Below are 13,550 nucleotides of genomic sequence, written 5' to 3' on the forward strand. Positions count from 1 at the left end.
TAATTATAGACCGGTTAGCCTGACATCAGTAATGGGGAAAATGTTGGAATCAATTATTAAAGATGAAATAGCAGTGCATTTGGAAAGCAGTGACAGGATCAGTCCAAGTCAGCATGGATTTATGAAAGAGAAATCATGCTTGACAAATCTTCTGGAATTTTTTGAGGATGTAACTAATAGAGTGAACAAGGGAGAACCAGTGGATGTGGTGTATTTGGACTTTCAAAGGGCTTTTGACAAGGTCCCACACAAGAAATTGGTGTGCAGAATTAAAGAACATGGTATTGGGGGTAATGTGCTGACGTGGATAGAGAACTGGTTGGCAGACAGGAAGCAGAGAGTCGGGAAAACGGGTCCTTTTCAGAATGGCAGGCAGTGAATCGTAGGTCGGCGACGAATCCTGACACATCCTGGCCCTCAGCCCGAACATGCATATAGAAGCGATAGTGTGGGATGATGATCCCCTCTTTTGGCTTAGGATGGTCACACACCAACGCACACAAATCCTCGTACTCTTTGTCTGTTGAACGTAAAGGCGAGAGAAGGTTCTTCATGAGGCCGTAAATTTTCGGACTACAAACGATGAGGAAAACCGCTCTGCGCCGAACTACGACAGCCTCTCCCTCCATTTTGTTGGCCACAAAATACTGATCCAGGCGTTCGATAAAATTCGCCCTCCACGAATCTCTCCAGAATTCCAATAGTGCCCGTTGTACATGCGAAGGTTCTTAAGTTACCTCGTCGCCAAATGTAATGACTCAAGAGTCTTGGTACTGTAAACTGCCTCAGGTGTAAACCTGATCCAACTTTATTCGCGCCCAAAGTACCCGCGTGACATAGTACTATATACCAGTGACCACGCACACGCGCATACAACCCGATGACCTCCCGACAGTGGTGCCCTTTGGTGTCTGATGACCCCCAAGCATCAGTACATAACAGCAACTTATTAGTTAGAGATTTATTTTGCATCCAGTGCAAAGCCAAACACTGCAGAATAACTCCTCCAGGTGATCTTGCGCTACTCGATTAATGGCAAATTGATGTGACTTCAGTAGACCTAAGCCGCAGTTATGCTGTTTGTCTTGTGCCAGTGGAATAGGTAATTGTTTTGCATGGACACCAGATGTGAAGCATAACTGCCCAATAAAACCACAGTACGACTGGAAACTGGTATCAACTTAATTGCTTAAAGACTCATTGTTGCTTGTTGGACTTGTGTTGGAAGCAGAATGAGCATTGGGTGATTTTAAAATGTTTTTGCTTCAGGTTAGTTCAGAACTATGGGCTCAAGTTTCGGCCTGAGTTGCTCCTTTTTTTTTGGAGCAACTAGTTTCGAATGGAGTATCTTAGAAATTGCAATTCTCGGCATTTAGTTTGCTGCAGTTCTAGTGAGTTAGAACAGTTTCATTTTAGAACAGATTTTTTTTTCAAAAGGGGGCATGTCCAGCCACTTATGCCTGTTTTGCAAGTTTAGGCAGCAAAAACTTACTCCAAACTAACTTAGAATGGAGTAAGTGTAGATTTTTGTAGGCTCAGAAAAACCTTGCCTACACTTAGAAATCAGACGTAGGGAACGAGAGATGGGCGGGGGGGAGGGAAGTTTACAAACATTAAACTTCACTTTTACAAATGAATAGCCATCATCAATAATAAATGATAAATAAATCAATAAATAAACCAATAAATCTATCAAAAAAAATTTAAAAATAAGAAATAAAAGAAATTATGAAAAAAATCACTCAATAAATAAATAAATATTTCTACTCATGTACTGCAGCACCAGGGGAGAAGAGAGGTGGGGTGAGAAGAGAGAGAGAGCGGGGGTGAGAAGAGAGGGGGGTGGGTGAAAAGAGAGAGAGGGGGGAGAAGAGAGAGAGTGGGGGAAGAAGCGAGAGAGGGGGGAGAAGAGAGGAGTTCGCGCAGCGCCCGCACGCAACCGATGCCGGGCTGCCGCCGATGCAGACATTTCTTCGGGCAGGGCCAGCCCCAGCGAGATGTGGGGCGGGCAGGCCCCACCGCCGCTGCTGAAGCCGGGCCCCGCCGAGGACTTGGGGCGAGGCCTGCACGCAGCCAATGCCGGGCTGCCGACGCCAACGACTCTTCAGGCGGGGCCCGCCCCCAGCAAGAGGCCGGGCGGGCGGGTCGTCGCCGCCGAAGCCGGGCCCCACCGAGGACTTCGGGCAGGGCCCGCACGCAGAAGATGCCGGCGACTCTTCGGGCGGGGCCCGCCCCCAGCGAGATGCTGGGCAGGTGGGCCCCGCCGACGAGGTAAGATGCGTCAGGCCACTCGGCCCGGGATAGGGGCGACGTCCCTTCGGCCTGGGATAGGGTCGTCGCCCGGAGACGGGACGCGCTGGGAGGGCCGGGAGCTACTGCGCACGCATGCAGCCTCCATTGCGCACGCGTGCAGCTGCCAGCACTGTTTTTGGCACAGTGCTGTAGCTCCGCCCCCAGCAGCTCCTGCTGCGCCGCGCCGAGCTAGAAACGGGCCTAAAGCTATCGGAGAATCGCGAGGTAAGTATTCGGCGCAATTTTTATTCTACAAATTAGGCGGGCCTCTCCGATGTGCGCCATTATAGCGGTAGTCCGAAGCTTGAGTTCTATGGCACTCATCTGTGCGGTTTTGTTTTTATTAAATAAAGAGCTCAAATCAAGTTTTTTCTGGTATTGCAACTACCAGCTGAATCCTGTTTTATATAACAGTAATGCTTCCCCTTTTCAGGCTACTGGTGTGCTTTCTTGAGGCACTATTTACTCCTTCTGTTAGTGAGGTAATGTGAATATGAGGAAGTAAAATACTGATCATCCGACATTGAAGTGCCTTTGGAAGTCGTAAATGGCAATGCCAAAGAATTAAATCTTTACAAAATCTTTATCTGGTACATTAGGTTTGGCCAGCATTAGTTTAAGTCTGCTCACAGTCCTCTGGCTGTGCTATTTTTGTGCTATCCCCTCGGAGGTGCAGTAACTTACTTTTTGACATAAAAAATAAAATATGGCCTAACTAAAATAGCCAAATGCAGTCTAGGGAATGCACAGAAAGTGTACAGTTTCTCATCAAGCTGTCACAATCAAAGCAAGTCTGCAAAAGATGAAACACAACATTAGACCACTCACGTTACAACAACGATGTCAGATTTTGTTTGGAGTTCATTCGTACATCCTAAAATTTAGTCACAGTTCAAGTATTCAAGTTTTGAATTTGCAGTATGATAAATATAGCTGAAGCATTTTAAATGTTGTCAAAATACATTTTAAAGGAGTGAGAGCCACTAAAGAACTCGTGGTCCCCTTTTTAACAGAACTTACTGCTTCACATGTCAGACCACCAGACAGTATAAGAGATTTTAAAAAACAGCAAAGCATTTTGCATATTTTGATGTACGAAGGAACATCGCAATATATTTTTCTAAACCTTAACTACTTATAACTTTCAATGATTGAATAATGAAAAGCCAGCATGTTGATTGTTCATTTTGATCAGGAAAAAAAATGGCTCATATTAATCATGCTTGGAAAAGCAAGCCAAAATGTTGACCTCAGGGTCAAGTATGAACACCCACTGAGCGACAGAACCTTATTCCCTGTACACTCAAGAAATAACATTTTATTTTTCCTGGCTCAAGAATATAGTACATGGTGCCCTCTGCTCTTTACAAGGCACACAGGCAAAGAGGTGACGTTGGTGGGTTTTATTACTACCGGGCTGTGGGAAAAATAACGTTTGAAAATATTGTGCATCCTCCATTGGAGTTGTAACGTCATTCTCTCTTTCCTTCTGGATGAAACAATAAGTTGGTGATGAATAGTTTTTCTGAATTGGAGTTGCTCTGTCCAATGCTTAGTGCTGCCTCAACAAGAATTTCATGTTTGCAATTAGCATTTTCCAAGCTTGCAAAAATAACCAGTGTATTTGAAATAGCAGGCACAGCCAAGCAAGCTTCTGAAGTACAAATCTGAACTCTAATTTATTTTTACCACTACAGTGCCTTATTTAAAATTATAACCCTTAAGAAGGCTGCAGCATTTCAGTAAAATATCTCCTTACTACGGCCGTGATGCTCTTTATTTTCTGAGCGTTCAAGCTGCAGAAGTCCTTCACTAACATTCTTTGCCATACTGTGGCCAATGATGCAACTATGCAGAATGGAAGTACAGTGCATCATTGTACCAGAATGCAATGATAGGACACGGATTTCCCTCTCATACATGGGCTTGTGTGGGAGATAAGCCAAGCAGTTGGAAAAATAGAGTAGAAGTCTGATGGAAAGTTGACCAAGACTTGCTTCTCATACATCCTAATATCTCAATAGCGTGCCAATGCTGAAGGTGTGGGAACAGCTAACCGACCCAAGCTTTTGTTTGGAGAATGGTGCTTGACACAGTTGAGACCATGTAGAGAGAAGAATAAACAATGACAACAACCTGTTTTTATATAGTGCCTTTAGTAAAACATCCCAAGGCGCTTCACAGGAGTGTTATAAAACAAAATTTGACACCAAGCCACGAAAGGAGAAATTAGGGCACATCAACGAGGTATGTTTAACGAGTGTCTTAAAGGAGGAAAGAGAGGTAGAGAGGCGGAGAGGTTTAGGGAGGGAATCCCAGAGCTTAGGGCCTAGGCAGCTGAAGGCACGGCCACCAATGGTTGAGCAATTGTAATCAGGAATGCTCAAGAGACCAGAAGTAGATGAGCACAGATATCCTGGGGGTTGTGGGGCTGGAGAAGCTTACAGAGATAGAGAGGGGCGAGGCCATGGAGGGATTTGTAAACAAAAATGAGAATTTCAAAATCGAGATGTTGCTTAACTGGGAGCCAATGGAGGTCAGCGAGCACAAGGGTGATCACGGGTGAATGGGGCTTGCTGCGAGTTAGGACACAGGTAGCCGAGTTTTGGATGACCAGAAGTTTACGTAGGATAGAACGTGGGAGGCCAGCCAGCTTTGGAATAGTCAAGTCTAGAGGTAACAAAGGCGTCGGAGGATTTCGGCAGCAGATGAGGTGAAGCAAGGGCGGAGACGGGCGATGTTACGGAGGTGGAAATAGGCGGTCTTAGTTATGGTGCAGATATGTCGTCGGAAGCTCATTTCAGGGTTAAATATGACACCAAGATGCAAGTGAAAGGGATGGAGTTGGTGGCTCGGGAAAGGAGTTTGTGCCAAAGACCGAAGACAATGACTTCAGTCTTCCCAATAGTCAAGTGGAGAAAATTTCTGCTCATTCAGTACTGGGGGTCGGACAAGCAGTCTGACAATTTAGAGACAGCGGAGAGGTCGAGAGAAGTGGTGGTGAGGTAGAGCTGGGTGTCGTCAGCGTACATGTGGAAACTGACACTGTGTTTTCAGATGAGGTCGCTGAGAGGCAGCATGTAGATGAGAAATAGGACGAGGCCAAAGATAGATCATTGGAGGACACCAGAGGTAATAAAGCGGGAGTGGGAAGAGAAGCCATTGCAGGTGAATCTCTGGCTACAATTAGATTTTTTTTAAATTTGTTTATGGGCTTTGGGTGTCACTGGTAAGGCTAGCATTTATTGCCCATCCTTAATTGCCCTTGAGAAGGTGGTGATGAGCTGCCTTCTTGAACCGCTGAAGTCTGTGTGGTGAAGGTACTCCCACAGTGCTTTTAGAGAGGGAGTTCCAGGATTTTGATCCAGTGATGCTGAAGAAACGGCGATATACTTCCAAGTCAGGATGGTGTATGACTTGGAGGAGAACGTGGAGGTGGTGGTGTTCCCATGTGCCTGCTGCCCGTGTACTTCTAGAGGTCGCGGGTTTGGGAGGTGCTGCCTTGGTGAGTTGTTGCAATGCATCTGGTAGATGATGCACACTGCAGCAACGGTGCACCCCTGGTGGAGGGAGTGATTGTTTGAGGTGGTGGATGAGGTGCCAATCAAGCAGGCTGCTTTGTCCTGGATGGTGTCAAGCTTCTTGAGTGTTGTTGGAGCTGCACTCATCCAGGCAAGTGGAGAGTATTCCATCACACTCCTGACTTCTGCCGTGTAGATGGTGGAAAGGCTTTGGAGAGTCAGGAGGTGAGACACTCGCAGCAGAATACTCAGCCCCTGACCTGCTCTTGTTGCCACAGCATTTATGTGGCTGGTTAAGTTTCTGGTCAATGGTAACCCCCAGGATGTTGATGGTGGGAGATTCGGCGATGGTGATACGTTGAATGTCATGGGAAAGTGGCGCAAATATTACTTGTCACTTATCAGCCCAAGCCAGAATGTTGTCCAGGTCTTGCTGCAAACGGGCATGGACTGCTTCATTATTTGAGGAGTTGCGAATGGAACTGAACACTGTACAATCATCAGCGAACATCCCCACTTCTGACCTTATGATGGAGGGAAGGTCATTGATGAAGCAGCTGAAGATGTTTGGGCCTAAGACACTGCCCTGAGGAACTCGTTCAACAATGTCCTGGGGCTGAGATGATTGACCTCCAACAACCACAACCATCTTCCTTCGTGCTAGGTATGACTACAGCCAGTGGAGAGTTTTCCCTCTGATTGTCATTGACTTCAATTTTACTAGTGTTCCTTGATGTCACACTTGGTCAAATGCTTCCTTGATGTCAAGGGCAGTCACACTCACCTCACCTCTGGATTTCAGTTCTTTGGACCAAGGCTGTAATGAGGTCTGGAGCCAAGTGTTCCTGACGGAACCCAAACTGAGCATCAGTGAGCAGGTTGTTGGTGAGTAAGTGCCACTTGATAGCACTGTCGGTGACTCCTTCTATCACTTTGCTGATGATTGAGAGTAGACTAAGGGGGCGGTAATTGGCTGGATTGGATTTGTTCTGCATTTTGTGGACAGGACATACCTGGGCAGTTTTCCACATTGTCGGGTAGATGCCAGTGTTGTAGCTGTACTAGAACAGCTTGGCTAGAGGCACGGCCAATTCTGGAGCACATCTTCAGTCTGACAGCCAGTATGTTGTTGGGGCCCATAGCCTTTGCTGTATCCAGTGCACTCAGCCGCTTCTTGCTTTAATGTGGAGTTAATCAAATTGGCTGAAGATTGGTGTCTGTGATGGTGGGGACCTCAGGAGGAGGCCGAGATGGATCGACCATTCGGCACTTCTGCCTGAAAATGGTTGCAAACAATTCAGCCTTGTCTTTTGCACTCATGTGCTGGGCTTCACCATCATTGAGGATGGGGATGTTCCTGGAGCCTCACTCCTCACGTTATTTGTTTAATTGTCCATCACCATTCACGACTGGATGTGGCAGGACTGCAGTGGTTTGATCTTATCTGTTGATTGTGGGAATGCTTAGCTCTGTCTATAGCATACTGCTTCCACTGTTTAGCATGCATGTAGTCCTGTGTTGCAGCTTCCCCAGGTTGGCACCTGATTTTGAGGTACACCAGGTGCTGCTCCTGGCATGCTCTTCTACACTCCTCATTGAACCACGGTTGGTCCCCTGGCTTGATGGTAATGGTAGAGTGAGGGATATGCTGGGCCACGAGGTTACAGATTGTGGAGTACATTTCAGCTGTTGCTGATGGCCCACAGCGCCTCATGGATGCCCAGTTTTGAGCAGCTAGATCTGTTCTGAATCTATCCCATTTAGCACGGTGGTAGTGCCACACAATACGATGAAGGGTGTCCTCAGTGTGACGACGGGACTTCATCTCCACAATGACTGTGCGGTGGTCCTGCAACCAAATTTTCATCTGCATCTGCAACAGGTAGATTGGTGAGGACAAGGTCAAGTAGGTTTTTCCCTCATGTTAGTTCTCTCAGCACCTGCTACAAGCCCAGTCTGGTAATTATGTTCTTCAGGACTCAGCCAACTCGATCAGTTGTGGTAATATTGAGCCACTCTTGGTGATGGACATTGAAGTCCCTCACCTCAGTGCTTCTTCCAAGTGGTGTTGAACATGGAGGAGTACTGATTCATCAGCTGAGGGAGGGTGGTAGGTGGAAATCAGCAGAAGATTTCCTTGCCTATGCTTGACCTGAGGCTATGAGACTTCTTGGGGTCTGGAGTCAATGCTGAGCTGCTCCCTCCCGACTATATACCACTGTTCTGCCACCTCAAGTTGGTCTGTCCTTCTGGTGGGCCAGGTCATACCCAGGGATGGTGATGGAGGTGTCTCGGACATTGGCTGAAAGGTATGATTGTGTGAGTATGACTATGTCAGGCTGTTGCTTGATTAGTCTGTGGGACAGCTCTCCCAATATTGGCACAAGTCCGCAGATGTTAGTGAGGAGGACTTTGCAGGGTTGACTGGGCTGGGTGTGTCGTTGTTGTGTCCGAAGTCAATGGCGAGGTCGATGCCAGGCGGTCTGTCTGGTTTTATTCTTATTATTGCTTTTTGTCACAACTGGCTTGCTGGACCATTTCAGAGGGTAGTTAAGAGTCAACTACTTTGCTGTGGGTCTGGAGTCACATATAGGCCAGACCAGGTGAGGATTGTAAATTTCCTTCCCTAAGTGAACCAGATGGGTTTTTAAGACAATCCGGTAGTTTCATGGTCACCATTACTGATACTAGTTTTTTTATTCCAAATTTATTTAATGAACTGAATTTAAATTCCCCAACGGTCGTGGTGGGATTTGAACTTACTTCTCCCGATCTTTGTCCAGGCCTCTGGTTACTAGTCCAGTAACATAACCATCATGCTACCGTTCCTGTATAAATGGAACCAGGCGAGTGCAATCCCACACAGCTGGGCGATGGTGGAGAGTCCATTGGAGGAGGATGAAGTGGTCAACCATGTCACAGGATGCAGACAGGTCACGAAGGACAAGGCGGGATGGTTTACCTTTGTCACTGTCACATCATGTGACTTTGACGAGAGCCGTTTCAGTACTGTAACGGGGCAGATACCTGATTGGAGGGATTCAAACATGGCGTTCCGGGAAATATGGGCATGGATTTAGGAGATGACAACACGTTCAAGGACTTTGGAGATGAATGTTTATAAAACATCAGTTAATAAAGAAACCATTGATAATCCTTGCAGTGCAAAATGGAGACTTAGAGAGAGTCGAAGTTCTTTTTCGCAAAAGCAAGATTTCACACTACTGATTTTTTTTTAAATGCAGATAAGGATACAGACGTTTCTGATTGGCTGACAACCACTGTAAAACTCACAATAAACGTACATACAGATGACTTTGAATCAAACACTGGTCCTCTTCTGGAGCATGGCAGTTCCTGGGAAGTCAAGACAGTCTCGGGTAACAAGAGAAAAGTTTTTTAAAAATTATAGGGACATTTCCCTCTTTTGCAGAGAACAGATTAAGAATTCTTTTGTGCCGATTTTAACTCATTATGATGGCTAGGCACAATTCTCCTGTTTTGTGAAACACAAATTAGTTCGCAGGAATAACAAACTGGGCAATCAGATGACACCTGTAATAATGCTCCTTTTGCACTTCTCAAACAGCGAAGTACCGTTTAGTAGGTATAACCAATGGACTTGAATACAGAGTGCAAATATTTGTGTGTAATGGCTCCATGAAATTGAAGAAAATGCTAATTTACCCACAGAACGTATTCTTCCTGGAAAGGTACGTATTTCAATGAGAAATACTTCTCTTTTCAATCAGAAATTAACACTTGTACATCATGGCCTTATTTGTAACAAAATCGTAAATTTATTAAGACTCCTTGGTTAATTAGTTACCTGCAAATTATCTCCTGTAGTATATGTTCTGAGGCAATCAGTAGTAGATTTTAAAATAAACAGAATATCGCACAAGGTGACTGAGCATTCCATTTGTTCTTTCACTTGTGAGGAAGTCAAAAAGTCCCTCAATCTTCAAAGGGTAAATCAAGCACCAAATAATGTGAAGAAGTCCTATGAAAGACAGCCACTATCCCTTCAGGACACTCCAGAATACATCAGCTTCGAGGCACTCAATTTATCTTCTGCTTCAAAACGACCAATTGTATGTTTTAGGACTTCAGCAGAGGTTAATGAAATCTCTGGCCTTTGTGCCATTGATTTCAGCTGTAACCATGAGATGGGAACAAAAGCAATCAGTCATTGTCAGCATCACCCTTATAGTCTCACGCTAGAAAACTTGCTAAGTAAGGGGTATGTGAAAGTTTCAGTGAGACCGCTGGTGGGCAGCTGTGGTGGTCAAGTGATAACAGAACCATTCAATTTGCATCTGACCTCTTCTGTTTCCATCTGTAGGTGAGCTCAATTCAGAACCAAATGCAGTCCAAGGGCGGCTATGCAGGTCCTCCCATACCAGTTAATGTTCAGATGCAGCTTGTGGACACAAAGGCTGGATAACAATTAAATAAAATCTGTGGTAAGTACTAAGGCCTCCCCATCATAAACAACTTGAGGGTGACCTTTCAGCAAGACAACTGAGATAAACATGTCACATAAAGAACACTTTGTACAGCCTTAAGAGGCACTTAAGCGAAGATTTTCTTGGGTCTGAACTCAGGTGCACTGGCTCACATGGGCGCAGACCCAGGAAAATCTTTCCTCTAAAGGGTCCCATTTATAGTCTTCTTGGAAAGTTCTTTTGAAATACTATCATCAGATTTTAAGTTATTGACTTCATCTGCATCGATTTGTAATTGGAAATACATTTATGTAGCTTTATTCCAAACTATTAATATTAATTTTACCAAAACTAGTTTATGGGACATTTTATTCTAAACGTGTGTATCCCTTTTCATATTTTTTAATGGAATGTTACTTTTTTGTAAACTATTTTCCATTTCATCCAATTTTCTCACCTCTCCTAAAAGCGCATTAGACACATGCTGGCACAAAGACCAGTTGTTCTCTCGTGTGTCACTTGAGTGACCATTATTCAAGTGTGAACATTGATATTGAGTAATGGGAGACTGCAAGGACAATATCACAGTAATAACCAATGCTATCTTCGCTCATTGCCGACACATGTGAACTTTCCAGTAGAAGTCACTGAATAGTGATCAGAAGCAAGAACTCTGGCTGATTTTTCGCCCCACTAGCCGAGGAATAGTGCGACCAATTGTAATGCTCCTACTGTCTTCATGCAAGAGATCAACTAATTTAGCACAGATTATGGATTTGAACCTGCAACCTTCCAGGTCAATATGTCTGAGGATCACCTTGGGCAGTTCATTTACCAACTAAGTCATCAGAGGACTATTCTCTCTCCCTCTCCACTGGCCTCTCTGAAGATGGGTGGAATAGCAGGTCTTAGCCAGTGGAACTCTTGATCTGACCGGCAGTGTTCTGGTTAAGCCGTGTGGCCGTGCAGTAGTCTGGAGCTCCCGCGCAGGCCGCTTGCCGGCATTACAGTGGAAAAACTGTGCGTGCGTTGAAATTGAATGAGCCACGCAGCCCATTATCGGGGCCATGCATCCAAAAGGAAATTAGAAGGAACATTGCTGACTACTATGTTATTCACGGAAATCATCTAGGCCAGCCCATTCCAGTCCTGTCTCCTCCTGTCCACAGCTGAGCAATATTAATGTTGGGCATAGAACAGTCCATGACCCAACCCACCTCCTTACTTGGAAGAGGATGTTTGATGGTGACCAACAGTAGGAGGAGAAAATGGGGGAAAAAAAACTCTTTTAGAAAATAATAACATGAATATGCTTAGAGAGATGCATAGCGAACTGGTCACCATATGTCATGATAAACTTTGTGTTGCTGAAAAACATTTTAGCTATGGTACTTCTAACTGGTATAAAATCTATCTTGTACCTTTTCTGTGTGTTATAAGTCTTGGAGTATCTGGTCAGCATTCAGACATAATCTTGCCTTTTTGGAGCATTAAAGAATTCTAGCACTGATTCGCCTCTCTCCACCCCTTCTCTCGATCCCTCCACTGCCTTTGGCCTGTCTGACTGCTTGTCTGGCATACAGTCTTGGATAAGCTGAAATTTTCACCAGTTAAATATATCAACAACAACGTATTTATATAAATGCCTTTCACGTAATAAAACGTCCCAAGGCGCGTCACAGGAGAGTGTGAAGACAAAACAAATAAATTGACACCGAGCCACATAAGAAGAAATTACGGCAGATGACCAAAAGCTTCGTCAAAGAGGTAGGTTTAAAGGAGCATCTTAAAGGAGGAAAGAGAGGCGGAGAAGTTTAGGGAGGAAGATCCAGAGCTTGGGGCCGAGACAGCTGAAGGCACAGCCACCAATGTTTGAGCAGTTATAATCAGGGTTGCTCAAGAGGGCAGAATTTGAGGAGCGCAGACATCTCGGGGGGTTATGAGGCTGAAGGAGATTACAGAGATAGGGAGGGGCGAGGCCATGGAGCGATTTGTAAACAAGGACGAGAATTTTGAAATCGAGGCGTTGCTTAACCGGGAGCCAATATAGATCGACGAGCACAGGGGTGATTGGTGAGCGGAACTTATAAGAACATATGAAATAGGAGCAGGAGAAGGCCATACGGCCCCTCAAGCCTGCTCCGCCATTTAATACGATCATGGCTGATCCGATCATGGACTTAGGTCCACTTCCCTGCCCGTTCTCCATAACCCCTTATTCCCTTATTGTTTAAGAAACTGTCTATTTCTGTCTTAAATTTATTCAATGTCCCAGTTTCCACAGCTCTCTGAGGCAGCGAATTCCACAGATCCACAACCCTCTGAGAGAAGAAATTTTTCCTTATCTCAGTTTTAAATGGGCGGCCCCTTATTCTAAGATTGTGCCCTCTAGTTCTAGTCTCCCCTTTCAGCGGAAACATTCTCTCTACATCCACCTTGTCAAGCCCCCTCATAATCTTATACGTTTCGATAATGAATTCCAATGAGTAGAGGCCCAACCTACTCAACCTTTCTTCATAAGTCAACCCCCTCAACTCTGGAATCAACCTTGTGAACCTTCTCTGAAATATGGAAACCAGAACTACACGCAGTATTCCAGGTGTGGCCTCACCAATACTCTGTTCAACTGTAGCAAGATTTCCTTGCTTTTATACTCCATCCCCTTTCAAATAAAGGCCAAGATTCCATTGGCCTTCCTGATCACTTGCTGTACCTGCATACTAACCTTTTGTGTTTCATGCGCAAATACCTCCAGGCCCCGCTGTACTGCAGCACTTTGCAATCTTTCTCCATTTAAATAATAACTTGCTCTTTGATTTTTTTTCTGCCGAAGTGCATGAGCTCACACTTTCCAACATTATACTCCATCTGCCAAATTTTTGCCACTCACTTAGCCTGTCTATGTTCTTTTGCAGATTTTGTGTGTCCTCCTCACACATTGCTTTTCCTCCCAACTTTGTATCGTCGGCAAACTTGGCTACGTGGCTACGTTACATTCAGTCCCTTCCTCCCAGTCATTAATATAGATTGTAAATAGTTGGGGTCCCAGCACTGATCCCTGCGGCACCCCACTGGTTACTGATTGCCAACCCGAGAATGAACCATTTATCCCTACTCTCTGTTTTCTGTTCAGTAACCAATCCTCTATCCATGCTAATATATTACCCCAACCCCGTGATCTTTTATCTTGTGCAGTAACCTTTTATGTGGCACCTTGTCAAATGCCTCTGGGAGTCCAAATACACTACATCCACTGGTTCCCCTTTATCCACCTTGTTCGTTACATTCT

General features: G+C 45.1%; 1 protein-coding gene across 5 annotated transcripts in view; it reads left to right on the top strand.

Annotated features, from left to right (window-relative positions):
• Positions 1–13,550, top strand: part of cdc42se2 (CDC42 small effector 2) — a 273,328-nt gene that overhangs the window by 240,874 nt on the left and 18,904 nt on the right. For all 5 annotated transcript variants that reach the window (XM_070859181.1, XM_070858887.1, XM_070859122.1 and 2 more), the window contains exon 4: positions 10,159–10,279. In XM_070859181.1, coding sequence (XP_070715282.1) covers positions 10,159–10,260 — 102 coding nt within the window. In that variant the 3' untranslated portion in view covers positions 10,261–10,279. The remainder of the gene's footprint in view (positions 1–10,158; positions 10,280–13,550) is intronic.

Source organism: Pristiophorus japonicus, chromosome 1, assembly GCF_044704955.1.
Source record: "Pristiophorus japonicus isolate sPriJap1 chromosome 1, sPriJap1.hap1, whole genome shotgun sequence".
In the NCBI taxonomy this organism is placed as follows: Eukaryota; Metazoa; Chordata; class Chondrichthyes; family Pristiophoridae; genus Pristiophorus; species Pristiophorus japonicus.